This window comes from Carlito syrichta, unplaced genomic scaffold (genome assembly GCF_000164805.1).
Source record: "Carlito syrichta isolate Samal-C Ts95f unplaced genomic scaffold, Tarsius_syrichta-2.0.1 Scaffold304587, whole genome shotgun sequence".
Lineage (NCBI taxonomy): Eukaryota > Metazoa > Chordata > Mammalia > Primates > Tarsiidae > Carlito > Carlito syrichta.
Window position 1 is genome coordinate 61,791 of NW_007248683.1, and position 27,857 is coordinate 89,647.

The 27,857-nt window shown below is 43.8% G+C and overlaps 2 protein-coding genes across 5 annotated transcripts in view; one reads left to right on the forward strand and one right to left on the reverse strand.

Moving 5' to 3' along the window:
* The window catches only part of KLHL18 (kelch like family member 18), a 56,206-nt gene extending 46,936 nt beyond the window's left edge, over positions 1 to 9,270 (reverse strand). For both annotated transcript variants that reach the window (XM_021713507.1, XM_008060300.2), the window contains exon 1: positions 8,801 to 9,270. In XM_021713507.1, coding sequence (XP_021569182.1) covers positions 8,801 to 8,977 — 177 coding nt within the window. In that variant the 5' untranslated portion in view covers positions 8,978 to 9,270. The remainder of the gene's footprint in view (positions 1 to 8,800) is intronic.
* LOC103262665 (kinesin-like protein KIF9) lies at positions 9,113 to 25,361 on the forward strand. 3 transcript variants are annotated; one of them, XM_008060301.2, is made up of 6 exons: positions 9,335 to 9,410; positions 10,759 to 11,001; positions 16,634 to 16,731; positions 19,128 to 19,293; positions 22,316 to 22,422; positions 25,119 to 25,361. In XM_008060301.2, exons 2-6 carry the CDS (start codon positions 10,815 to 10,817, stop codon positions 25,350 to 25,352), a joined length of 792 nt encoding a protein of 263 aa, XP_008058492.2. In that variant the 5' UTR covers positions 9,335 to 9,410; positions 10,759 to 10,814; the 3' UTR covers positions 25,353 to 25,361. The 3 variants fall into 3 exon arrangements, with proteins under 3 accessions (XP_021569184.1, XP_008058492.2, XP_021569183.1); XM_021713508.1 differs by having other exon boundaries at positions 10,759 to 10,983; XM_021713509.1 differs by lacking the exon at positions 10,759 to 11,001 and having other exon boundaries at positions 9,113 to 9,410.
* Positions 25,362 to 27,857: the final 2,496 nt, after the last annotated feature.

Consider the following 27,857-nt stretch of genomic DNA (forward strand, 5'->3'; position numbering starts at 1 on the left):
TGAGCAAGAGGATTCATCTTTGGCTGGGCTCAGTACTTTGGGAGGCGGAGGTGGGAGGATTGCTTGAGCACAGGAGTTCGAGACCAGCCTGGGCAACATAGCAGGACCTTGTCTCAACAAAAAATTTTTTTGAAAATTAGCTGGCGTGGTGGCACGTGCCTATAGTCTCAGCTACTTGAGAGGCTAAGGCGGAAGGACTGCTCGAGTCCAGGAGGTTGAGGCTGCAGTGAGCCATAATTGTGCCATTGCACTCCACCTGGGCGACAGAGTGAGTCTCCAACTCCAAAAAAAAAAAAAAAAAGAAGAAGAAGAAGAGGATTCATTTTAGACATACTGAGTGTGAGGATCCACAGGACAAATGGAAATGCAAGTCTACTATTTGTGAACAAAATAACAAAATATAGATTTGAAAGCTATTTGTAATTTGTAGTCTATCCAACACACCTGTACTTTGAAGACATGTTAGCACAGCATGTTTTGCTGTTCCTCAGAATAGCTCTGTCAAGGCTATATGACCTTTAGAACTAACAAGTCAATACAAGAAAAAGAAAGCTCACAGTATGGGCACATCACTTAAAGATATATATCTTAGAAGGCAATTCCTTTCAAGTGACCATTTGAAGTGCAGCTACAGAGCTAAGCTAATACAAGTTGGCTCTTAACGGCTGAGGCAGCTTACTACAAGAAAAATACAGAGTTGTGGGGGGGGCACATAACATCTATAAGGGTACCCAAACTTTATCTGTACGACGACCACTTATGTACCTAATCCTGAAATTGTACCCCACATCTTTAAATTTTTCTTTAAAAAATGCTTACATGTAAATATAAAAAGAAATGTGAAAAATAAAACAAAAACAAACTTTAAAAAAACCAGAGTTGGAAAGATTACTCTTTGGTATCAAATGTTTCTAATCAATAAGGCTGGATACAGAGACAAATTCTGTTTTTATTGTCTACAAAGTCACAAAACACTATAAGTAATCTCACTTGTCCACCTGGTAAAAAGTCTTTCTTCAGCTTATTTCTCTCCTTTTTATTGTGATAAAATACAAATAATACAAAATTTACTACTTTAAATTTAAACATTGTTCTTTATTTTTTCTAGAAACAGAGTCTTGCTATGTCGCCCAGGCTGGTCTCGAACTCCTGTGCAAAATATTGTATATACACTGATGGACCCTTGGGTTGTTTCTACCTTTTGGCTATTGTGAGAAATGCTATGAACACTGGTGTGCAAGGTCTCTGTCTTAACTTATTTTCTGCAAAGCATTTTCATGTTTTGATCATATTTGGCACACTCTACCCACACATACCACTTTGCGTCTGTGTGGGTCATATTTGAAGCACCTCTACCTTGCCTGCTAAAAGCCTAAACTCTGACCCTTACCTTCAAGGCCCTGAATGCAGGTTGTCTGTTCCATTGGAATATAGTAGCCATCATGGTCTCCACTGGCCTGCCATTCTGCAAACAGCTAAGCATCCTCAGTTTCAATTGAAAGAGCAAGGAACCATGTGTCTTTAGTTAACACTTTGGAAACATTCTGCTTCTAGTTCTAGAAGAGTTATAAGACTTAAAAGATGAGACGCAAAATTTAACGTTTCCTACGTCACTTACTCTCTAACCAGTACAGTCCCATGATCACCTGCAGTAAGCTGGAAAAAAAATTCTTTACTTCTGGTTTGTAGTCTGTGACAAGAGATGCTTCAAATTCCTAGATACCGTGTTGAAACTATAGAAGTATGTGCTGGGGCAATAAACAACTGTAACCTACTCCAAAAGCCTTAAAGGTCATACAACAGAGGTCAGTAAACTATGATCAACAGATTTAGCACATGCTTGCTTTTAAAAGTAAACTTTTATTGGAACACTGCCACATCCATTCATTTATGTATTATATATAGCCACTTTTGCACTACAACATCAGAACTGAGTAGCTGTAACTGAAACTATATTACCCACAAATCTTAAAATATTTACTATCTGGCCCTTTACATAAAACGCTTGCCAACTGCTAGTTCACATACCTTGATTCACCCCCTTCTGACCCCAGCTAGAAACAAGTAGTGATGTAGTCAGCTGTTTGGGTATTCTTCCTAAGGTCTTCCTAACCACGGGAAAGCTGGCTGGTTCCACGCCAAAGAGGCAATAAGAGTGCCAACACTCAACAAGTCGAAAGTAGAAAGGTAGATGCCATGCTTGTAATTTAGGAAGGGCTGGGAACACATCTTTAGAAAAACAATGTAGTCTCATTTTTCATCTACCAGCCAACAAATTAAACCACGTGGACCAAGGGGCAAACAATGGAGTCTCATTTACAGAGTAATAAAGGAACCGTCTGCAGCAAGATATGTCCCCAAACACAAGTGTCTTAAATTCACCCAGCCAGCCAGCCACATTCAGAAGTCTTGGGGTGGACCCCATAAATGTTGCTCAGCAGGTAGATTTTCTTTTCTTTCTTTCTTTTTTTTTTTTTTGAGTCAGAATCTCACTCCATCACCCAGGCTGAAGTGCAGTAGCACACTCACAGCCACCCCAGCATCAACCTGCCGGGCTCCAGTGATCCTTCCGCCTCATTCTTCCAAGTAGCCGGAACTACAGGCGTGTGCTACCACGCCTGGCTAATTTTTGATTTATTGCAAAGATGAGGTCTCGCCAAGTTGTCCAGGCTGGTCTCGAACCCGCGGGCTCAGGCAATCCACTTGCCTCAGTCTCCCAAAGTGCTGGGATTACAGGTTTGAGCCTGTAACAGTAACTTTTCCTATGTCACTTACTCTCTAACCAATACAGTCCCATGATCACCTGCAGTAAGCTGGAAAAAAAATTCTTTACTTCTGGTTTGTCTGTAGTCGGTGACAAGAGATGCTTCAAATTCCTAGATACTGTGTTGAAACTACAGAAGTATGTGCTGGGGCAATAAACAACTGTAACCTACTCCAAAAGCCTTAAAGGTCATACAACAGAGGTCAGTAAAGGTCATACAACAGAGGCAGATTTTCAAGGCTGAACCTCCAACTCTCTTTCATCTAATAGGTGTCCAATTTTTTTTTTCTTTTTTTGAGTTGGAGTCTCACTCTGTCACCTAGGCTGGAGCACAGTGGCAAACTCACAGCCACCCCAGTGTCAAACTACTGGGTTCCGGGGATCCTTCCATCTCAGCCTTCCAAGTAGCCGGAACTACAGGTGCAGGCTATCACGCCCGGTTAATTTTTAATTTATTGTACAGACAAGGTCTCTCCAAATTGCCCGGGGTGGTCTCAAACCTGCGGGCTCAGGCAATCCACTTGCCTCGGTCTCCCAAAGTGCTGGAATTGCAGACTGAGACACTGAGCCCCACCAGATGTCCAAATTTAACAGCATTACCCACAACATAACTTGAACAAGAAAGAGATCAAAACTAACTTTTCTTTTTAAGTCAGGGTCTCACTCTGTTGCCAGGCTGGAGGGCAGTGATACCATCATGGCTCACCACAGCCTCAACCTCCTGGGCTCAGGTGATCCTCCCACCTCAGCCTACTGAGTAGCCGGGACTACAGTACAGGCATGTGCCACCATGCCTGGCAAATTTTTTAATTTTTGTAGAGACAAGGTCTCGCTATGTTGCCCAGACTGTTTTCACACTACTGGGCTCAAGCAAAGCCTTGGCCTCCCAAAGTGCTGGGATTATAGGAGTAAGCCATTTGGCCTAAAACTAAATTGTTAATGAGTAGGAAATTCATATCACAAGTGCTATACTCCTCAAGGAGCATATTCTTCCTCTCGGTTCTAATTGCTCATTAAAAAGAGACACAGCTAAAGATAAACCAAACTACCTGAAAAAGTCAGTAGAAAACCCCAGTGAACAATATTCAAATGCACAAGTTTTCCAATAAATGTCATTTCAAAATCAGAGTCAGGAATTCCTATGTCTAGAAGACTAGCATAAAAAGCCTGCATCTTTCTTCCCTACCGAAACGGAATGGCATGTTGCATCTGGACATTTACATCACTTCCTTCCATGCAACACTAAAGATGGTTTGTTCCCTACTCTGCTTCATACCATGGGCAGGGTAGGTGAGTAATCTGACAGAGGATGTAAAAGTATCACTTACATCAATAAACAGCTGTGTTGGATTTTTAGCTTCTATAGCTTTGTGCCTTGGGCAAATCCCTTAATAGCTCTAAGCTTCAGGGTTTTTTAAATCTGTAAAATGAATGGCTTTGACAGAGAACCTCTACAGCTCCTCTTAATATGATTATTCTAGCTCTATAATTACCCCTGTGTAACTCACCACATAACACATAACATAAAAATGGCACGCATCAACAAGTCCTTACTTCATTTCCTGATATCCTTCCCCACCTACTATTTCACAAAGCCAATGGTGACAACAAATCGGGCAAGGTTCCAGATTCCAATGTGTAGCTCTCAAAGCCAGTTTTTCAGTGGAAATTGTGACCCACCAGAATTTTGTGGGGTCACTAGAAATTTTCTAATACTGTACATTTTATCCATGGAAAAGACATTTTCTTCTGAAGGCTAAATTCTCAGATTCAGGTTCAAAACCTCAGCAGATGCCTTGGGAAAATGCTAAGATTGATGATACCAGCAGATCTTTTAAGAACCATTTATCAGTGGCTGCAAAACAAAGAGTGTATGTATAATATAGGGAGCTCCTTTCTCCTGTGAATAATAAACAGGTTTGATGATCCCATTCTGCTCTTACAAATACAGAAAAAGAAAATGAAGTAAGGTACAGTGGCTCATGTCTGTAGTCCCAGCACTTTGAGAGGCCAAGGCAGAAGGACTGCTTGAGTCCAGGAGTTTGAGACCAGCATGGGAAACATAGCGAGACCTTTACAAAGAAATAAAAAAATTAACCAGGCATGGTGGTACATGCCTGTAGTCCCAGCTATTCAGGAGGCTGAGAAGGGATCCCTTCAGCCTGAGAGTCCAAGGCTGTGGTGAGCCATGACAGGCTGGGTGACACAGTGAACTATCCAACAGGGTCCAAAGGAATTTAAATTTCAAGTTATAGTAGCAAATATCTGTCTGGGGCTGGGAAAACACCTCTTATTAACAGGGTGTCTGAATGAAACGTAATTGTACACCTAACCCTTAACTGTACCCCACAAAACTATAATAAAAATACTGATTAATTATTAAAAAAAAAAAAGAATCACAGCAAAAAAAAAAAAAAAAAAAAAAAAATTTCAAGTTATTTCCAAAAGTAAAATCAAGCCTAGGTTTAACTATTGGCAGTAATTTTTTATTTTTTATTTTTTTTTTGAGTTTGGGTCTTACTCTGTCACCCAGGCTGGAGTGCAGTGGCATGATCATGGCTCACCACAGCCTCGACCTCCTGGGCTTGGGTGATCCTCCTAACCTCAACCTCCCAAGTAACTGGGACTACAGATGCATACCTCCATACCCAGCTAATTTGATTTTTTTTTTTTTTGTAGAGACAAGTTCTCGCTATGCTGCCTAGGCTGGTCACAAACTCCTGGGTTCAAACAATAAGCTCACCTCTGCCTCCCAAAGTACTGGGATTACAGACGTGAGCCACTGCACCCAGCCAAGGCAGTAAATTTTGAGAATCTGACATGCCTGCTATTACTCACCTTCAAACTCTTTCTAAAACTCAGGAAGACAGAAAAGACGACATGTTGTTAAGGATGAGTACAGTAAACTGGAGGTACACTAATTCACAGGGTTCAGTTACTGCCAGTGACAAAAAAGACAACAGGAAAGCATGAAAGAACACCTGGACCTAAAAAGATAAACTAGAAGTCTAGTCCTAGCTCTGCCTAATTCAATCTGTGACCCTGGACAAATTCCTTCCCCTTCTGAGTTTGATGCAGATCAGTGAAATGTAAGCTATTGAAGTCCAGCAGTAGTTTGCAAAATGTTTAAGGCAATGAACAATATGCTCAGACAAAATCATCTAAAGTTCATTAGGAGCTAAAACAAATTCAAAATGGCAGGTTGAACAAATGTATTTATCTCCACACCTTTTAGTAACCCCACTGAATTATTATTATTATTATTATTATTATTTTGAGTCTCACTCTGTTGCCCATGCTGGAAGGCAGTGGAAAGATCATGGTCCCCACAGCCTCGACTTGCTGGGCTTAGGTGATCCTTCTGTCTCAGCTTTCAAGTAGTCAGAACCACAGGTGTATGCCATCATGCCCAGGCTGATCTTGAACCCCTGAGCTCAGGCAATCCCCTCACCTACGGCTCCTAAAGTGCTGGAATTACAGGTGTGAGCCACCACACCCAGCTCCACTAAATTATTTTTAATAAACATGCACTACTTTAGCATTTACTATAGGATTGCTTGAAGTACATTAACTAATAGAATCCTCAACACTCAAGTAGGTGATGGGTGATCCCCATTTTACAGATGAAGAGACAGAGTCACCAGCATTTAAGGAAGTTGCTCAAAAGTTTTCACAGCTAATAAGGGACAGAGCTAGAATTCAAACCTAGGCAGTCTGGCTCCAGAGTCCATGTGATACCGCCTCTCATACTGATGGTTAAGGAAGGAACAGCAAAATTCCAAAGAAAAAAAGAAGCAGAAGACAGAAGATTAGATGAGTCAACAAAATTTTAGCAGATGAAAAGCAGATGAATGAGTAGTAACTCCCTTAGACAGAGGATACTGAGCACTGCAGACGGCAAGCCACTGCAAAACCCCCTCTAAAATACCACCACTGGAGGCACCAGTTTCCTCTGAAGTGTGAGTATGAGGAGGGCATGAAAACAGGAGGTAGAGCCTAATTTTTGTTTGCCCTTTCCCTGGACCCCACCAACATATCACTACCGAGCTACTCCTTAGGCTCTACAGAATAGTTTCAAAACCAGTAAAGTATGCTGTGGCAGCTAACACCTGTAATCCCAGCACGTTGGCAGCTGAGGTAGGAGGACGTGTTTGAGTTCAGGAGCTCGAGACCAGCCTGGACAACATAGTGAGACCCTATCTCTTTAAAAATAAAAAATTAAGTGAATGCTCTATACAGTCCTGTTCAGTTCCAGCCTATGGCTTTATATTGGTTCTTATGCCCTTGATCCTTGAAACTAACACAGCAATTCAGACTGACCCTCTCAGTTGGAACTACATCTGATAACTTACTTGTCCTTTGAATGAACAAGAGGCATTTTAAAGGAAAAAACATACAAGCATTTTTCTGTATGCTATATTCTGTATTTGCATTAAATGTAGAGGAAAATGTGTTACTTCAGTTTATGTATCCTACTCTGCCATGCCCTTTTGGCTTCTTTGTGTCTTACAGGCTTTTCCTGGCTCACTCTTACAGACTAAATCTTAATCTAAAAATTCTCACCTATTACTGTTTTTCACCAGTCTCTATTTACACTATGTGTTATTGCCACCACATCATTCTTCGGTTTGTAAGTCTCTAGTGGGCTCAATATCTTCCACCATGTAATCACTGTGGACAAAAACTTCTTATTTATTTGTACTCCTTCAGCCTCTTTTAGTCCAGCTCATTTTTCTTAATCCTCTTGGTTCCCTTCTCCCATCTGAGAAGATCCTGCCCCTTTTCAGGCCACTTCACTCCTCTCCTGGAAGACCAACCTCCTTCAGGAGGGGTTTAGAATGATGAAAAAGTTTTGCCAGGTATAATACAAAGAACACCACAAATTTTCTCACTTAATCCTCATACTAATACTGCGAATTAGGAATCATTCCTATTTTTACATTTGGAAAACCGAGGCTTAACGAGATTAAATCACTTGCCCAAGGTTACAACTAGGATTTTAATCCAAATCCTTTTGTCACCAAAGCTATATACTTTTAACCATCCTACTCTACCACTTCCAGAGGTCTAACTCAAACGTGGAAGAAGTTTCCTAAACCATATAGAAGGGCAAAAAAAAAAGTCTCTAGTTTTTTCTTTTTTCTTTTTCTAAACAGGGGATCACCCACAATGCTGAGAGCCTTCCCGCCAAAGCCCATCAGGGACTGCCTGTAGCATCATCTCCCCAACTGGAGGGCTCCATATGGCTCAGTAGCTTGGCCAAGAGGCAGCACAGCATGCCTCTCCTGCAGGAAAGAACCCAAAGCACAGGAAGGAGCCTGGCTTTTACGATTAGAATGCTGATGGGGAACAGGTGGTTAAAATATCTTCCCCTCTTGATGACAGCATCCTTCCCCCCCACGCAGCTCATCAGCCCAGCCTCCTGGACCTTGGTGGTGGTGGTGGTGGTGGTGGTGGTGGTGGCGGCAGCGGCAGCAGCGGTGGGTGATGCCTTTCAGTGTGGGGCAGAGTAGCCTCTCACTTCAAAAAATTTCCAGATCAGATTTTAAAAGCTCTCAAGAGACAAAGTAGTAATCTAACAATCAAGGACAGGCAATGACTCCTAAGGAGAAGCCTTCTCCAACAGCACAGCCAACTCCGAGGGGGTACAAAGAAATGTGCACGGTGACAAGAGAAGATACTTCCCATCAGAATGAGGAGCCAGCCACCGCCCCTTTCTCCATAGAGAGGTTGTTAGTCCGAGTTATCTTGTCCGCGTGACAAAAAAGGGAGGCGGGTACCCCAACGTCTCCCACTTCGAGGGCCTAAGCGGCGCACCTCTCTCAACCTTTACTTCCAAGGACGGAAAGTCTGTTCCTCTTCCTCTCCCCACTCGGTCCCAAGCCCGCTTTCTAGCTCAGCACCTCTCTCCCCACCAACTGGTCCCCCTCCAACCTCTTCTCCTCACCCACTCGACCTGTTTCCCTGTCCCCCGCCCCTCTTTTCTACCGGCTCGGCCCCTTTGCCCTCAGCCTGCCGCCGACCAGCCCACGGCACCTTGAGGGTCACGTCGCACAGTTTGCCCTGCCGCCGGATCTCCTCCATGACGCCGTAGCCGCGACTAGGCAACTCGGACACCGAGAAGTGCACCAGGTCCTCCAGCTCCTCCGCGCCGTCCTCCACCATCTTCCCCGGCCGCCGCAACTGCGCAGGCCTGTCCGGCCGGCTCAACATTAACTAGGGCGGGGCGTGGGCGCACGCCGACAGAGGCTCGGAGAGCAGAGCTGTAACCAGACGGGCCTGCGCGGCCGCCGTAGTCGCAAACTCTTCTGTGCCGGAAGCCCCTCTGCCTCGCTTCCTGGTTCATACGCAGCCTTCGTTCCCTCGCTGCCCCGACCTAGGCTTCGCGCATGCAGCTGCCGAAGTCTTTCTAGATAAATCGACCCCATCTCCTGTCCTCCCGATTCAGCTATGATCTTACCCGTAGCCGCGACGTATACCTCGAATTTCATTTCCGCCACCCCTGACACTTCCGGAATCCCCGGAAGCGACTCGTTGCCATGACGACTCTGTACACAACCCTGCTGCAGCGCGTGGGGCGTCCTGGTCGCGTACGGTGTTTCAGTTGCTGCGAGGGGCTGCAGGGAGCGCCGCTGCCTAGCGAGCTGTGAGCAGGGGCCGCGGGCCAGTGGGGGCGGGAAGAAGGGAGACTGAAGAAGGGTGTACGCCTGGACAGCTGGCAGTGGCTGTGGTCCGAACACCGCTCTAATCGGGAGTTCCCAGTTTGGCTAGTTCAGCTACGAAACCCAGGCGAAGGAGGGCGCGGCATCGCCCAGCCCTTTCAGTCTGGCCGCGACTTGGGGCCTTCGGAGCTAATGTTCCCTGATCCCACGAGGTCCCACGTCTCGCCCAATACAGAAAGAGTGTGAGGCAGGGGGCCAGAGGTCACCTAGACTCTTCTGCACTCGTCAGTTTTCGAACTGGAGGGGGCTTCGGGATCACCAGTCCGAGCCCTTCGCTTAACAGATGAGAAAACCGCTCCAGGGAGGAACGGGAATGGGCTCAAGGCCCACTGCCGTCCAGACTCCACTAAGGGGACCAGCACGTTGGATGAGAAAAAGGAAAAAGGCTAGCTTTCTCTGGATCCCAATCTGGTGTTCAACCCAAAGTCAGATGCAGTTGGACCCAGTGGTTTGGGTTCAGGTACTGTTACCCCTGCCGCTTCGGTAGCTATGAGTGAAGGTTCCCGGTGACAGTTCCGTAACTGGGCAGGACCACTGGAAGACAGGGACCCACCTGGTGCCTACCGTTCCACCATACGCTTCCTTTTCTCTTTTTCTTCTTCTCCTCTTCCTCCTCTTTCCTCCACTACCACCACCAGGGAGTGCAGTGACACTATCATAGTTTTTTTGTTTTTTGACCAGGCTGGAGTGCAGTGATCATAGTTTACTGCAGCCTTAAACTCCTGGATTCAAGCAATCTTTCCACCTCAGCCTCCGGAGTAGCTGGGGCTACAGGCATACACTTCCATCCCCGGCTAATATTTTGGTTTTGTGTGGAGATAAGATCTTGTTGTGTTACCTAGACTAGTCTTGAACTCCTTGACTCAATTGATCCTCTGGCTCTGGCCTCCGCCTTCCCGAGTGCTGAGATGTGAGCCACTGTCAGGCCTCCTACTCCTCTTGTTGAGCCTTCAGGGGTTCCTGGTGGCAATTCTGTTAATCTCCACTCCTAAAACAAATGAGGAAGCTGGGAGTCTCTCCACAGAGGTCTCCTGGTGGCCACTCGGAGTCGCAATTTTTGGACCAGAAATATCTAAGGAAGGCTTACAAAGGAGGGGCATTCCCCACTAGGTCCTGAGCGAGAAAGACACTACTAAAGGGGAGGGTGTGGTGAAGGGCTGAATGTGCCTTTTTGCACTTGTAAACCAGATGTTCTTCTGGAAGGGCTGTGGGCTTGGGTCAGAGGTGATATGGAAGGGGAGTGACATCACATGCCCCTTGCGACTCTCTCAGTAGTGACTGAAGATGGATCCACATATGGAGATGCAGCTGCTCTCTGACTTCCAGCCATGACCATCACCTCCAACCACCATTTCTTGAGTACCTGCTCTGTGCTGGGCTCTGTTCTGGACATTGTGGGGGGATTCAAAAGAGATAAAAGTCACAGTCCTTGTTCTCAACCAGCTTGTAAATTAATTTGGGAGGTGAAATCCACTCAAATGAAGCGGCATAAGAATGGTAACAAGCAGTATTTCAGTAAGTGCAAGATAGCATGGGGTCCCCAAATGCCTGGGTTGAGGGGTTGCTGAATGGTAGGCTCACAGGAGGGGTGTGGTTCATAGGGAAGGCTTATTTACGATGGATATGGCTCCTGGCATGCGTGGAGTCATGGGGAGGGCCTTGGGAAGCATAGATTGGATGACTGCATGTGCATGTGCATGTGCATGTGCATGTTGGCTAATCACAGAACAGAGAACTCCGGGCAGGCTCCTGAGGGATGGGTGTGCTTTGAGCTGGCCTGTACTATGCTTGTGCTGTCAGTGGGCTAAGGCGTCAGGGAGGGTGGTCTGGGCACCTGCTCCCAGAGCTCCCTACTTCTTCGTGATTGCTCTCAGAAGGCACCCTGGATGACATCTGAACTTCCCTGGGTAGGAGAATGGGCCCTCTGGGCTGCTGTGAGGAGTGGTTCCCAGAGCTTTAGGAATGAGTGAGTCAAAACACACTCCCCTCTACTCTCAACTTCCCTATGGCATAGATCAAAGTGAACTTGTAGATGAGATGTTCTCTTCAGATTCCTCAGTTTTGGGATTTATGTTAGATCTCTTTGTGGCTTTTTATTTCTTTTTTTTTTTTTGAGTTGGAGTCTCACTTTTTCTTTCTTTTTTTTTTTTTTTGAGTTGGAGCCCGGCCACCGCAGCCTCGACCTGCTGGGCTCTGGCGATCCTTCCGCCTTAGCCTTCCAAGTAGCTGGAATTACAGGCAAGCGCTACCACGCCCGGGTGATTTTTTTGATTTATTGTAGAGATGAGGTCTCGCTGCCCAGGTGGGTCTCGAACCTGCGGGCTCAGGCAATCCACTCACCTCAGCCTCCCAAAGTGCTGGGATTACAGGCTCAGCCACCGAGCCTGGCTTTTTATTTCTAGAGCTCAGTTTTGCAGACAAAAATGTTAGGACTTAAATTAGACAAGCCACTGTTCTTGTTCACTCCAATATCTTGCAGATTCATGTTCTCAAAAGGTCTGAATGATCCCATAGTGACTAGGAAAAGACTTCCATGAAATTGTGATGAGGAATGTGGGAAGTGTGCACACACTTTACAATAGGCAAACATGTAAGTACCACATTTGCTTATTTGATTTAACATCTGAAGGACTTATAACAGGCATCAGTTTTATTTTGTTCATATCATTGAAACTGTAGGCTGAAAGAACAAGGTCTGTCTCTAACTTTCTCCTATAGAGATACTTAATACTACTTGATGAAGAAATCAAGTGGTCACAACAAGTTACGTGAAAATGTGGAAGGACATTAATATTTTTAAAATCTAGAATAATTTTTGTCAGGTAACACTTATTGAACCTCTCTTAGATAATTACATTTGAAATGTTGCAATTCTTTATTTAATGTGCTTTTTTTTTTCTGAGTCAGAGTCTTACTCTGTCACCCAGGCTGGAGTGCAGTGGTGCTATTACAGCTCACTGCAACTTTGACCGCCTGAGCTTATGTGATGTTTCCACCTTAGCCTCCCAAGTAGCTGGGACTATAGGCAAGTGCCACTACGCTTGGGTAAAGTTTTACTTTTTTTAGAGACGAAGTCTTGCTATGTTGCCCAGGTTGATCTTGAATTCCTGACCTCAAGCGATCCATCCACCTCGGCCTTCCAAGGATTACAGGCATGAGCCACTGTGCCTGGCCTTAATATGCTTTTTTAAAAAGCAAAATAATGAACTATAATTAAAGAAAGAAGTCCCTGTTAATGCATGGGGTTTTTATATGGTAAAGATCTTAAAAATTAGTTTTTTAAAGCTGGACACAGTGGTGCACACCTGTAGTCCCAGTTACTCAGGAGGCTGAGGCAGGAGGAACATATGAGCCCAGGAGTACAAGTTGAACCTGAGCAACACAAAGAGATACCTATCTCTAATCTCTAAAATGAATGAATGAATAAAGAAATAAATATTTTTTTAAAATAGTAAACATCATATCAGTTTGTTGGAGTGCTTTGCAGTAGTACAAGAAAGCTATTTTTTCCTTACTGTTGATAGTGCTATTTTCCAATTTGAAAATGAAATTGAGTCCACTTCCTATGTGTCACATTTCCCTAACTCTTCATAAATTCAGCAAATTCCTTTGCTGATTGTCTTTTTCAAAAGTGTTGCCAGGTGTGGTGGCTCATGCCTGTAATTCCAGCACTTTGGGAGGCCGAGGCAAGTGAATTGCCTGAGCCCAGGGGTTTGAGACCAGCCTGGGCAACTTGGCGAGACCTCGTCTCTACAATAAATGAAAAAATTAGCCAGGCATGTAGCATGCACCTGTAGTTCCAGCTACTTGGAAAGCTGAGGCGGAAGGATCGCTGGAGCCCAACAGGTCAATGCTGGGGTGACTGTGAGTGTGCCACTTCACTCCAGCCTGGACTACAGAGTGAGACTCCAACTCAAAAAAAAAAAAAAAAAAAAAATTGGCATATACCTGTAATTCCAGCTACTTGGAAGACTGAGGGGGAGGGATCACCTGAGTTCAGCAGTTCAAGGCTGCAGTGACTGTGAGCCTACCACTGCACTCCAGCATGGGCGACAGAGTGAGACTCCAACTCAAAAAAAAACTGTTTCCCGGAGTTTTTGTTTGTTTGTTTGTTTTTTACCTTAGCCTTAACTCTATCCCACCCCATGAGAGTACGGCTTATTTTGGGTGCAAATGCTTCACTTCTTACTGAATTGGACAGTAACAGGAAGCTCGGAAGAGAAGTGGATGGTGCTGCATACATCCTGCCCTGAGGCCTCTGTCCACTGTGGAATATTAATTCTAAATGGGTTAGGCCGGGCGCAGTGACTCACACCTATAATCCCAGCACTTTGGCAGAAGTGAGAGGATTGCCTGAGCCCATGGGTTCGAGATCAGCCAGGACAACTTGGTGAGACCCCATCTCTACAATAAATCAAAAAATTATCTGAGCATGGTGGCGTGTGCCTGTAGTTCCAGCTATTTGGAAAAATTAGGTGGAAGGATTGCCTAAACCCAGCAGGTCAAGGCTGCTGTAGCCAGGAATGTGCCACTGCCCTCCAGTCTGGGTGACAGAGTGAGACTCCTACTCAAAAATAATTTTTTAATGGGTTTTTAACATTCTTTCTTTATATTCATGGTTTCATAAAAGTAAAATTACTGAAATTTGAGGCACATTTGGGACTACCTACCCACATGCTATGTGATGATATTGTTAAAATTACCACATAAAAGAGAAAAAATAATAGATTGATTTTAGAAAAAGATATTTATATTTAAAATTAAAAGTGTTTCATCTTAGAACAATTAAAATTGTATTATGTTAATTTGCCTAATAGTTTTGAACAATGAAATTATTTAATATTTTCCATAAACTTTTATGTAGTTTTCTAGTACTACTTAACTAGATTTAACATAATTGATGATGATTACAAATAGGTTACATAGCTTTCCCTTGAGTACTTGACATTTTCTCCAATATCTTATCCTTTGTCATCTTTGTATATACCAAAGCACCTCAAGAACTGATGAAATTTTAAGTCATCCTTAAAGCAATAAAAAACAGTGTGATTCTCACCTCTATTGAATAATCCTCTTTACTTATCCACTTTATGTCAATGTTAGAACCAAAATTTACTGTCTAATGAGTATTAGGCCTGGCATGATGGCTCATACTTATAATCCTATCACTTTGGGAGGCTGAGGCAGGAGGACTGCTTGAGGCCAAGAGTTTGAGACCAGCCTGGGCAACATAGCAAAACCCCATCTCTACAAAAAATAAAATATTTTTACACAGACACTCACAGGGGAAGGCTAAGTGTGATTTGATCAATGATACTAATAGCTAATAAATATGAGATTTCTTAGTTATCATTTAGAGAGTAGTGCAATTCCATTTTTAAAAGTTTTTATAGGCCAGACATGATGACTCACACCTGTAATCCCAGCACTCTGGAAGGCTGAGGTGGGAGCACTGCTTGAGGCCAGGGGTTCTAGACCAGCTTGAGCAATATAGCAAGACCCTGTCTCTACAGAAAATAAAAAAAAATTAGCCAGGCATGGTAGCATGCACCTGTAGTCCTAGCTATTTGGGAGACTGAGGTAGGAGGATCACTTGAGCACAAGGAGTTTGAGGCTGCACAGCCATGATCATGCCACTGCATTTCAACCTGGGTGACAGCAAGACTCTGTCTCAAAGAAAAATAAAATTTTAATGAAATATTAAAATATTCTTTCTAATGCACTTGACTAGTTTTAAAAAGAAAAAATAAAATAAACAAATAAATGAAATAAAATATTTTAATTGAACAATATCTTAGAGATCAATTTACCCTCCAACTCAATGCAACAATCCCTTCAGTTGTATCTTTGCTAGTAAGCATCTTGATTTTGCTTGACTCTTTATAGTATTTGTAGTTCTTACCTTGAGAAGATCTTTTCCATTTTGGGACAACTCTACATAACAGAAAAGTTGTATATCTTGTGTATCTGTAAGCTTTCATCCTCTTCCATGAAGCCACATCTAGCATTTATTTTTTAAATTTTATTATACTTGTATACATACAGTTATTTGCGATAGTATAAATAAGGGAAGGCAAATATATATGTGGCTAACTGAAAGCAAATGATGAAAATATAGTTAGGTTTTAGGAAAACAAGAGGACTGTCTGTGATTTTCTCTCAATGTAGTAAGAGAACAATCTTTGATTATGGGACAAAATATACTTATAGGGCATCTATTTCTCAGTTAGTCTAACAGATGTAGAGAAGGGGATGCTGCATCTGAAGCAAGTTATGTTAATAAAAGAAATAAACTTAGCCAGGTACTGTGGCACGCACCTGTAGTTCCAGCTACTCAGAAGGCTGAGGTGGGAGGATCGCTTGAGCCCAGAAATTCAAGGCTAAGATTGGAGACAACTTGAGCCCAGGAGTTTGAGGCTGTAGTGAGCTATGATTGTGCCACTACACTTCAGCCTGAGTGACAGGGCCCTATCTCTAAAAAAGGGAAGAGAATAAAATTAGTTTTAATCTATTTCATAATAAGTATTTAGAAAAAATATAGCAAATCAGGCAAAGCATAGGTGTACTCAGATGTAGGACACTTCTAGAAACAACATTAAGATCTATCACAGAGACAAAGAACTGAGTACTACATGTTCTCACTCATAAGTGGACCCTGAATAATTATCATAATACTATAAGAAAGGGATTGGCAGTAGTGGGAAACTGCTGGCGGGGTGGGGGGTAGTATACTTCATCAATAAGGGGTACCTGATCTTAAACTGGGCAAAGTGGAAGCCAAAGTGAGGTCCACACTTTACCTGTATAATGACCATTTGTATGCTTAACCCTGAATTGTACCCACATCTTTAAAAAAAAGAAAACGATTACTAATGGAAGCATTTCTTCTTTCTGTATTTTGGTGCCTTGGGGGTCATTTTGGAAAATAGTAGAGCAGCCTGTGAAGCAGGAAGTTCATGTACTTATTGAGCAGTGTTCTGTGGGTAGAGCACTGAAACGCTGAGGGGAAGGAAGGGAGACTGGCTCTCAGAGGGACAAAAACTACTGGACTGCATGTCGTTCCTTTCAGATCTTCTTCATGAATGACCCCTCTCCTGTAGTTGTTTAATGATGACTACTGGAAATTTCATTGTTCTCTTCTTTTTAGCTAGAATGGGTACTAGGAAAAAAGTTCATGCATTTGTCCGTGTCAAGCCCACTGATGACTTTGCTCATGAGATGATCAGATATGGAGATGACAACAAAGTAAGTGCAATGTGTTTGCCTTGCTTGCCTGAGCCTTTCTGTCCCACTCACTACAGCGTAACCTTACTTTCAAACAACCTTTTTAAGAACCAAGACTGATTGAGTTGGTAAAAGTTCAAATGGACTATAGAGTCCATCAAGTCCAAACCACTCCCTCACGACGCTGTTAATGAGGAAATTCATAAAACTGCTATCTTTCATTGTCTTTTAATAATTTTACCTTTAGTAAGTTAATAAATTTACCTTTACCCTTGTTTCTAACACAAGAAAATTGACATTTGTCCATACTCATAAAACTTTATCATGATTTAATTTGCCATTATATCATCCGGGCAGGATGGTAAGAATATCTTGAGTTGATAACTGTGTAACTTATCAAAGAAGTAGGGTAAACTCTTATCAAGAGAACTGGAAAGTTTTATCCATCTCTATACCCTCACCCCTGTCCTGAGATTTCTTCTGAAGACTATGATGGGCTTAAGGATAGCATGAGAGTGTTAGATGTTTTCATTCAGCAAACATTTTTAAGCCTGCCATAGTCATCATTGAGACATTCTTTTTTTTTGAGTCAGAGTCTCACTCTGTCACCCAGGCTGGAGTGCAGTGGCAAGCTCACAGCCACCTCACCCTCGACCTGCTGGGCTCAGGCAATCCTTCTGCCTCAGCCTTCCAAGTAGCTGGAACTACAGGTGTATACCACCACACCTGGTTAATTTTTTGATTTATTGTAGAGACGAGGTCTCGCCATGTTGCCCAAGCTAGTCTTGAACCCGTGGGCTCAGGCAATCCTCTTGCCTCCACCTCCCAAAGTGCTGGGATTGGAGGTGTGAACCACCACCCCACCTGACGAGACATTCTTCAGAGGAAGAATTTAAGGACAGACTGCTCAGGATTCAAAGGTCCTAGCAATCAGAAAAGAACTCAGATGCAACCCTGTATAACATGCCCTGCTATATGTGGTTTCAGTGACCACAGAAGCACAGACGATTTAATGGGTGAATGGACCACGCCTGTGTTTCTTGGTCTTAACTTTTCTGTGTGGCCTGATCATGGCTCCTGAATTAGAGCAGCCAGTATAAGATTTTTGCATGAGTCTTTACATCAAAAGTCCCAGCCAAGAAGATTGGCATCACCACTGACCTTACCAATATGTCCCTAAGCCAGCTGCTGCCACAATGGCTTGCTATGAAGGGACATGCACCTAAAAATCTGCTGATTAGAAGTAAGTTGAGACCGGGCACAGTGGCTCATGCCTATAAATCCCAGCACTTTGGGAGGCTGAGGTGAGAGGATTGCCTGAGCCCATGGGTTCAAGACCAGCTTGGGCAACTTGGCGAGACCTCATCTCTACAGTATATCAAAAAATTAGCCAGACATGGAGGCACATGCCTGTAGTTCCAGCTACTTGGAACACTGAGGTGGAAGGATCGCTTGAACCCAGCAGGTTGAGGCTGTGGTAGCCATGCGAGTGTCATTGCACTCTAGCCTGGGCGACAAAGTGAGACTCTGATAAAAAAAAAAAAAAAAAGAAGTAGGTTGAGCACTCTGAATTTACTCTGATTCCAGTGAGTAGCTGTGTCTGAGAAGTGCATAGCCTTTTCTGTGGCTATTATTTCATCGTTACTCACATTGGCCCATAGCACGTATATGGAAGTAGATGCTCACCACAGTGCAGAGCTGAGGGAGGCCTCACTACCAGTAGCTAGAGAGATGGGGCTCCAGACCAGGCCTCTGTCACCAAGCTCACACGGTTCCTCCCTATGCTTATGGAATGTATGTAAATCTTGTTTAATAAAAACATAATAAATTTGATTGACCTCACATCATAGACAAGACAGAAAGCACCCTGTAGATTAGAGTGAGAGGTACTGAAACTAGTAAGTCTCCTGATCTTTTCACCCTGAGGATGATGTGACCCCCCTAGGAGCTCCCTACTCCCATCAAAGAATTCACTCAGAATATCAGTCCATATGTGGAAGTCCCGCTTCATCCTGCAGTTCACTTCCTTAATTTCCTCAGGGTCAGGTATCAGCCATCAGTGATTTTTTTTTTTTAATGCCAGTTTTTTTTTTTTTTATCAAAGTCTCACTCTGTCACCCAGGCTGGAGTACAGCGGCACGCCCACAGCTACTGCAGCCTGTATCTGGACTCAGGTGATCCTTATGCCTTAGTATCCAAGTAGCTCCCTCACCACAGGTGCATGCTACTACACCCGACTAATTTTTTGGTTTATTGCAGAGACGAGGTCTCACCAAGTTGTCCAGGCTGGTCTCGAACCCCTGGGCTCAGGCAGTCCTCTCACTTCTGCCTCCCAAAGTACGGGGATTACAGGTGTGAGCCACAGTGCCCAGCCAGTTTATTAATAAACAATGTTTTTTAACTCTTTTTTTCCCTAGAGCATTGATATTCATCTAAAAAAAGACACTCGGAGAGGAGTTGTCAATAACCAGCAGACAGATTGGTCATTCAAGCTAGATGGAGTTCTCCATGATGCCTCCCAGGACTTGGTTTATGAGACAGTTGCAAAGGATGTGATTTCCCAGGCCCTCAATGGCTATAATGGTAATTTGGTTAATTAACCTTGTCTTATGTAAGAACATGAGGAGCCCCTTCCAGGGTAAGAGGTACAAGTATCTTATGGGGAATAAAATAAAATATAGCCTCACTAACATTTGTATGTTTCTTTGTCTATCTCTGTTCTTATGGTACAAACTTACTAGTTTCTTGTTGACATCGTGGGCATGACTTGAGCCAATGTCCTGGGGTTCTACTTTTACAGGAAAATTAATAGACCTTGGCTCTGTATAAGTCATGGGGGTTCAGCTATTAGCCTTTTTCAGATCTCTCAAATATTAGTTCTGGAGATTTGTCCTTGGGATGAGTTTGATAGAGTTCATTTTTTTTTCTCTCAGTAACCTGCTAGTGGCTATTTTTGTTTATTCTGCTGACACACTTAATGTATTGTTCATATTCTAATAAGATTATTTACATTACTACTAAAAACTTGAGTTTGATTTTTTCAACAAGTTAAAATTTTTTGGAATATTTTTACAAATTTGTTCAGTCTAAGATTGTTTTAAAATGTTAAAAATTCTTAAAAAGAATATATCACAGTTTGTAGACTTTGCCATCTGGTGGCTCTGACGAGAATGTTCCCTGTTTAGATTTTATATTTAAAGACCATTGGCCCAAGTGTGGTGGCTCATGCCTGTTTGGGAAACCGAGTCAGGAGGATTGCTTGATCTCAGGAGTTCAAGACTAGCCTGGGCAACATAGCAAGACTCCATCTCTGTTTGTTTTTTTTAAGACCATTGAGTGTGGATGTCCAGTCATTGTAATTTATCCTGGTGTGAACATAGATGTGGTCCCCACTGATCCAAGGATGTTCTCATGACCCCTTGAGGAGATGTGGCCCTGAGGAGGTGGACACAGAGGAACTAAGGCTAGGGAGGTTAAAATGGGTGCTATAGATCTACAAATGGGATCTGAGTCATAGCTGAAGGGACTCCTTCCCGCTCATTTGTGTTGGGTTAATAGACACTGTTTTGGATCTAACTCAGATGCTGAATCAAGGCCCCTTGTGTAAAACTTTCTACTAATCCTAAGAACCAGAGCATCTGTGTGACAAAAGCAAACACCAATTTCCATAGCCCAGTGCTGCCTGGACAGATCTACATAAATGCCCAGAAGCAGCCTTTGGGATGGAGTCTAGCTCAGGCTGCCCAAGCCAAGAGGAAGAGCAGGTGGAAGCCGGAGTCCAGTGTGACTGAGTTGTTGTTTCCCAGAGCCTGGTGGTGATAATAGACCTAAAACCTGTGAGAGGTATAAACAGAAGTCTTCCCAGGGCCGGCAGTGGGACCAGATCAGGCCTGGTCATGGTAGACCATTTCTGGAAGTGACATAGGACCAACTAGGAGCCCTGTTTAATACCATGGAAACTTGCAATCTACAAAGAATTCTCACCATAGACAGGAAATGTCCTTTCCACTCCATCTCTTCCTGGAGACTTTTTGAAAGCTCTTCTTGCCTCTCTGGAGAAGTAGATGCCTCTTGCTAGCCCTGAGACTCTGGCAGTCATGGCCTTGCTAAAGAAAGGCTGGAGTCTGCCAGATGCGGAGCTTCACACCTATCGTCTCAGCACTTGGGAGCCCATGGTGAGAGGACTGCTTGAGCCCAGGAGTTTAAGATCGGCCTAGGCAACACAGTGAGACCTCATCTCCACAAAAAAAGTTAGTCGGGCCTGTAGTCCCAGCTACTTGGGAGGCCGATGCGGAAGGATTGCCTGAGCCCAGAGGTCAAGGCTGTGGTGAGCCATGATTGGTGCCACTGCACTCCACCCTGGGTGAGAGAGTAAGACCCTAGCTCCTCCCCAAATATTTTTTAATTATATAAAAAAATAAAGACAAGATGGAGTCCAGTACTCCTATTTCCCTCCTCATCTTTTTAGGAAAAGTTCCAATTCCTCTGTACCCTGAGATTCCTTGTTCTCCTCAGGAGCCCTAAGGCCAGATCATCTCTTGGCAAAGGGAGCAGTAGAGCACTGTGTGGGACACAGATTCAGGGCAGATGTCCTTGTTTGACCACTTATGGCCCTGTTCCCTTGCCCACTCACCCTCTTTCATGGTGGAATTCCTGATGTCTTTGGCTGTTCCCATTGGTCATCATTTTTTTTTTTTTTTTTTTTGGCTGGGCATGGTAGTTCATGCCTAAAATTCCAGCACTTTGGGAGGCTGAGGTGAGAGGATTGCCTGAGCCCAGGGGTTCAAGACCAGCCTGGGCAACTTGGCAAGACCTCATCTCTACAATAAATCAAGAAAAATTAGCTGGACATAGTGGCACATGCCTGTAGTTCCAGCTACTTGGAAGGTTGAGGTAGAAAGATCACCTGAGCCCAGCAGGTCAAGGCTGTGGTGGCTGTGAGTGTGCCACTGCCTTCTAGCCTGGGCAACTCTCTGGTTGGAGATCATGGCAAAAGGCCTTTCCCCAAAAGCATCTTGTGGTTTTAAAACCCTGTCCTATAAGTATAGACATCCCTCTAAACCATCCATGCTCCATTTTTGAAGCAATATCCTTAATATCCCACTGTCAAAGCTTTAGTATCTCTGCATCTTAGACTTTAATAGTCTAGCAAAAAAATTTTTTTTTCTAACTCAAAAAAAAAATTTTTTTTTTTTTGTCCCAGGTCACATTCTGTTACCCAAACTGGAGTGCAGTGACACAATGACGTCTCACTGCAGCCTCTAATTCCTGGGTTCATGTGATCTTCCTGTGTTAGCCTCCTAAGTAACTGGGACTACAGGCACATACCACCACACCAAGATAATTTTTTTAAAAAGTTTTTATTGTAGAGATGAGCTCTTGCTATGTTCCCTATACTGGTCTTGAACTCTTGGGCTCAAGCAATCCTCCTACCTTGGCCTCCCAAAATGCTGCAATTACAGGCATGAGCCCCTGTACCTTGCCAGCTACTGGCCATGTTTATGCCAAGGGCCCTGGCTAGCACCAGGTTTGCTGGGGGCTAGGAGAGCTGTTCTTGGAGCTGTTTTCCTAGATGTCACCAAGATATGTTTTGAAATGTTTGCAGGCACCATCATGTGTTATGGGCAGACGGGAGCTGGCAAGACATACACCATGATGGGGGCAACTGAAAATTACAAGCACCGGGGCATCCTCCCTCGTGCCCTGCAGCAGGTAGAGAGTGGGCCCACGGGTGGGGTGCCATATAAATCCCCTCTCTCTGCCATAGATTCTGCTGATCCCAGCCTGGCTACTAGAGACAGCGGGGTCCAGCTCTCAAAGGAGTTTCAGACAGTAAACACAGAGTACACACAGTTCAGGGGTGGGTGGGGTCAGAGGCCTCAGGAAACCAGGAGTTCAAGTTTCAGACTCTGACTCACACCTACACTGAGCTTGTTTCCTCATTTGTGACAGAGGGAATCAGGCATGCTCACCAGCCTCAAAGTTCCAATGATATGTGATCCTATAATTAGCATTTGAAGGTCCTAATCTTGCTGCTTCCTGGTTTTAATGAGGGGAATATGGACCCTTACAGAGCTTCCTAACTGTCCTGCTCTAGGTTCTTCTACTAACATAGGCCCTGAAAGAGCAAAGGCAAGAGAAGCAGGACATGATCTGAGTTTTCAGGACTGTGTCAGTCCTGGGAGTCTGGAAGTGTGACTGCATATAGAACACAAGGGCCTTCCTTTGGGCTCTGTTAGCCTGGGCTCTGTGAGGACTCTCTGGTTGGAGGTCATAGTAAAAGGCCTTTCCACAAAAGCATCTTGTGGTTTTAAGGCCCTGTCCTACAAGAAGTGTAGATATCCCTCTAGTATATAAACCATCCATGCTCCAGTTTTTGAAACAATATCCTTAATATTTCACTGTCCAAGCTTCAGTATCTCTGCATGTTAGACTTTAATAGTCTAGCCCAGTGCCACAAATAAAAATACAATGTAAGTCTCATATGCAATTTTGAGTTTTCCAGTAACAACATTTTAAAAAGTAAAAATAAACAGATGAAATTAATTTTAATGATATATTTTATTTAGGTCGGGCATGGTGGCTTGCTCCTGTAATCCCAGCACTTTGGGAGGCTGAGGCAAGAGGATTGCCTGAGCCTAGGAGGTCGAGACCAGCCTGGGAAACATGGCAAGACCTCATCTCTATGATAAATCAAATAATTAGTGGGGTGTGAAGGCACGCACCTATAGTCCCAGTTACTTGGAAGGTTCTTCTGAGCCCAGCAGGCAGAGGCAGACTTGGTGACAGAGTAAAACTCTGACTCAAAAACACAAAATATAAAAAACCATATTTTATGAACTCAATATATCCAAAATATTGACTGGGTATGGTGGCTCACACCTGTAATTCCAGCAGTTTGGGAGGCCATGGCAGCAGAATCGCTTGAACTTAGGAGTTTGACACCAGCCTGGGTTACATAGTGAGGACTCATCTCTGAAAGAATTTAAAAAATTAGCTGGGTATAGTGGCACTTGCCTGTAGTCCTAGCTACTCAGAAGGCTGAGGTGGAAGCTCTCCCAAGCCCAGGAGGTCAGTCCATCGCATTTCAGCCTGGGCAATAGAATGGGACTCCGAATGAAATTTTTTTTTTTTTTTTGAGTTGGAGTCTCACTCTGTCGCCCAGACTGGAGTGCAGTGGCCGCTCCCGGCCACCCCAGCCTCGACCTGATGTGCTCTGGCGATCCTTCTGCCTCAGCCTTCCAAGTAGCTGGAACGACAGGTGCGCACTTCCATGCCTGGCTAATTTTTTGATTTTATTGTAGAGATGAGGTCTCGCTGCCCAGTCAGGTCTCGAACCCATGGGCTCAGGCAATCCACTCACCTCAGCCTCCCAAAGGTGCGGGATTACAGTCTGAGCCACCGAGCCCGGCTTGAAATTTTTTTTCATGTATAATCAAAATAAAATTGTTGAGATATTTTACATTCTTCTTCTCATACTAGGTTTTTGAAATCCAGTGTGCATTTTACACTTGGAACAAATTTCAATTTAGACACTAAATATTCATCAGAAACACTTGATCTATATTTAGATTTCATAAAATTTAGAGTTGAAAAAAGTTGGTTCACATACCCAAGTTGTTCCAAACATACTTAAAATTTTACCAATAACTGAGTTGAGTACATTTTAAATCTGTTTAATTAAAATTAAATAAAATTTAAATTCAGTTTATTTGCACTAGCCACATTTCAAGTGCAGCCATCTGCAGCTAGTGTCTACCATTTAGCACAGGTCTCTCTTAGAGGAAGGCAGGGCATGAGGGATTATCCAGCCCAACTCACCATTTGACAGATAAGAAAATTAAGGTCCAGAGAGGGGTAAAGACCAGTCCGGCATCACTTGGTCAGTCAGTACTGGGAAGGTTATCAGGAGCTAAGAAGGTCAGATTTTGACTTCATGTCTGTCCTTACTAGATGAGTGGCCATAGACAAATACTTTTATTGTATTGAGTCTTCCACAAATGGGTATTGCCCGTGCTCTGCCTCAATCACAGGAGATTTATCTGAGGATGGAATTAAATAATAGACATAAAAGAGGCATATGAGTGGTGAGATCCCATGAAATAAGAGATCTTCACTCCAGAGTCCATTCCCCTCATCATGCCTTTGCTTCTTGAGAATCTATGTGCTAGCCAATCTGTAAGTCAAGCATTAGAAAAGTACAAGATGGTGATAAATAAATATCACTTAATGGGCTAATAATAGTAACAATAATTGTTGTTGATAATGACCATCATTCCAACTAGATGGCAAATTCCTTTAGGACAAGAATTATATTTCTTAATGTCCCTTCCTGAATTTAGAGTCCCCCAACACTAGCTGCTGTTGGAGTTTTGCTCTTGGTAACTGCTGTCCAATCTCCCATCTAGGTTTTCAGGATGATTGAAGAACGCCCCACACATGCCATCACTGTGCGTGTTTCCTACTTGGAAATCTATAATGAGAGCCTGTTTGATCTCCTGTCCACTCTTCCCTATGTTGGACCCTCAGTTACACCAATGACTATTGTGGAAAACTCTCAAGGTGTCTTCATTAAGGGGTTGTCAGTCCACCTCACAAGTCAGGAGGAGGATGCATTCAGCCTCCTTTTTGAGGTGAGATGATCAAGTTTAAGGGTTCTTTTCTTTTCCTTTCCTTCCCACCCTCCCTCATTCTTAGTTTTCCATTTACTTTGATAATCAGATTAAAAATTAATATATGCTTATCTGGCAAGCTCAGATAGTATTGGAAAAAATATAGGAACAAAAAAGAATTTTTTTCCTTTCCTTTCCTGTTAAATATAAAAAAAGCATTCATTCATAATCTGCCTTTTATATAAGGCAATAATAATGTATATTTTAGCTTATTTCCTTCCAGTGTTTTTTTCTTTGTAGTTTTTTCTTTACATAGTTGAAATTATTCTTATGTCTTTTTTTTTACATTAAATCATGAACACTTGTAGTATAGAAAAAAATAAGGATTAGAGCTCTTAAAAATCAATCAAGTGGATATTATTCTTTTAAAAGTCATATAGGGCCTGGTGTGGTGGCTCACACCTTTAATCCCAGCACTATGGGAGGCCAAGGTGGGAGAATCCCTTGAGCCCAGGAGTTTGAGACCAGCCTGGGCAACATAGTGAATCCTCGTCTCTACAAAAAATAAAATACATGCCTGTAATCCTAGCACTTTGGAAGGAAGAGGCAAGAGGATTGCCTGAACCCAGGGGTTCAACACCAGCCTGGGCAACTTGGTAAGATGTTGTCTCCACAATAAATAAAAAAATATTAAGCCAGGCGCAGTGGCTCATGCCTGTAATCCCAGCACTTTGGGAGGCGGAGGCGAAAGGATTGCCTGAATCCAAGGGTTCAAGATCAGCCGGGGGAACTTGGTGAGACCTCTCTCTACAATAAATCAAAAATTAGCCGGGCATGGTAGCGCACACCTGTAGTTCCAGCTACTTGAAAGTCTGACACAGAAGGATCACTGGAGCCTAGCAAGTCGATGCTGGAGTAGCCTCCAGCCTGGGCAACATAGTGAGACTCCAATTAAAAAAAAAAAGGGTTCCAGCCTGAGCTAGGTATAGTGGCATATGCCTATTATCCCAGCTACTCAGGAAGCTGAGATGAGAGGATTGCTTAAGGTTAGGAGTTCAAGGCTGCAGTATGTTATGCCTGCACCTGTGAATTGCCATTGTACTCCAACTGGGGCAGCATAGCAAGGCCCCATCTCTTTAAAAAAAAATGAAAAGAGTTCCAACCTGTATGACTTCCCTCCCTTTCTATCTCCCTCCCTTCCTCCCTTCCTCCCTTCTTCCCTCCCTCCTTACCTCCCTCCCTCCCTTCCTCCCTTCCTCCCTTCCTTCCTGTCACAGTCTCATTCTGTTGGCCAGGATGGAGTGCAGTGCCACAATCATGGCTCACTACAGCCTTGACATTCCAGGCTCAGACAATCCTTTCACTTCAGCCTTGGAGTAGTTGAGACTACTATACAGGCACACATCACCATGTCCAGCTCATTTTTGGTTTTTTTTGAGTTGGAGTCTCACTTGGTAATCCAGGCTAGAGTGCAATGACATGTTCACGGCCACCTCAGAATCAAGCCACTAGGCTCAGGTGATCCTTCCGGAACTACAGGCGCATACAAGTAGCCGGAACTACAGGCGCATGCTACCACACTTGGCTAATTTTTTTATTTATTGTAGAATGAGGTCCTGGCAAGTTGCCTAGGCCGTTCTTGAACCCGTGGGCTCATGCAATCTGCTCACCTCTGCCTCCTAAAGTTCTGGGACTGGGAATACAGGCTGAGCCACCACACCCAGTCTTTTTATTTTTTTTAAGTAGAATCTCCCAAGTGAAATGAAAGCATATGTACACATAAAGACTTGTATGCAAATATTCATAAACATTATTCATATTAGCCAAAGGCTGGAAATAACCAAAATATCTGTCAACCAGTGAATGAATAAACACAACACAATATCCATACAGTGGAAAACTAGTGATAAAAAAGAATGGAGTGCTGATACGTGCTAGAACATGGAAAAACCTCTAGCTGGGTGCAGTGGCTTAAGCCTGTAATCCTAGCACTTTGGGAGTCTGAGAAGAGAGGATTACCTGAGCCCAGGGGTTCAAGACCAACCTGGGCAACTTGGCGAGACCTCATCTCTATAATAAATCAAAAAATTAGCCGGGTGTGGTGGCACCTGCCTGTAGTTCCAACTACTTAGAAGGCTGAGGTGGGGTCGGGCTCAGTGGCTCAGCCTGTAATCCCAGCACTTTGGGAGGCCAAGGCGAGTGGATTGCCTGAGCCCACACATCTGTAGTTCCAGCTACTTGAAAGGTGGAGGTGGTGCTGGGCTCGGTGGCTCAGCCTGTAATCCCGCGCCTTTGGGAGGCTGAGGCAAGTGGATTGCCTGAGCCTGCGGGTTCGAGACCTGGCAACTTGGCGAGACATCATCTCTACAATAAATAAAAAAATTAGCCTGGCATGGTAGCGCGTGTCTGTAGTTCCAGCTACTTGGAAGGCTGAGGTGGAAGGATCACTGGAGCCCAGCAGGCGAGGCGGTGGTGGCCAGGAGCGGCCACTGCACTCCAGTCTGGGCGACAGAGTGAGACTCCAACTATAAAAAA

Coding starts and splice junctions, on each gene's coding strand:
- LOC103262665 (XM_008060301.2), top strand. CDS start 10,815: ATGACCATCACCTCCAACCACCATTTCTTGAGTACCTGCTCTGTGCTG. Junction 11,002..16,633: donor TGGTAACAAGCAGTATTTCA/GTAAGTGCAAGA, acceptor TCTTCTTTTTAG/CTAGAATGGGTACTAGGAAA. Junction 22,423..25,118: donor TCCCTCGTGCCCTGCAGCAG/GTAGAGAGTGGG, acceptor TCTCCCATCTAG/GTTTTCAGGATGATTGAAGA.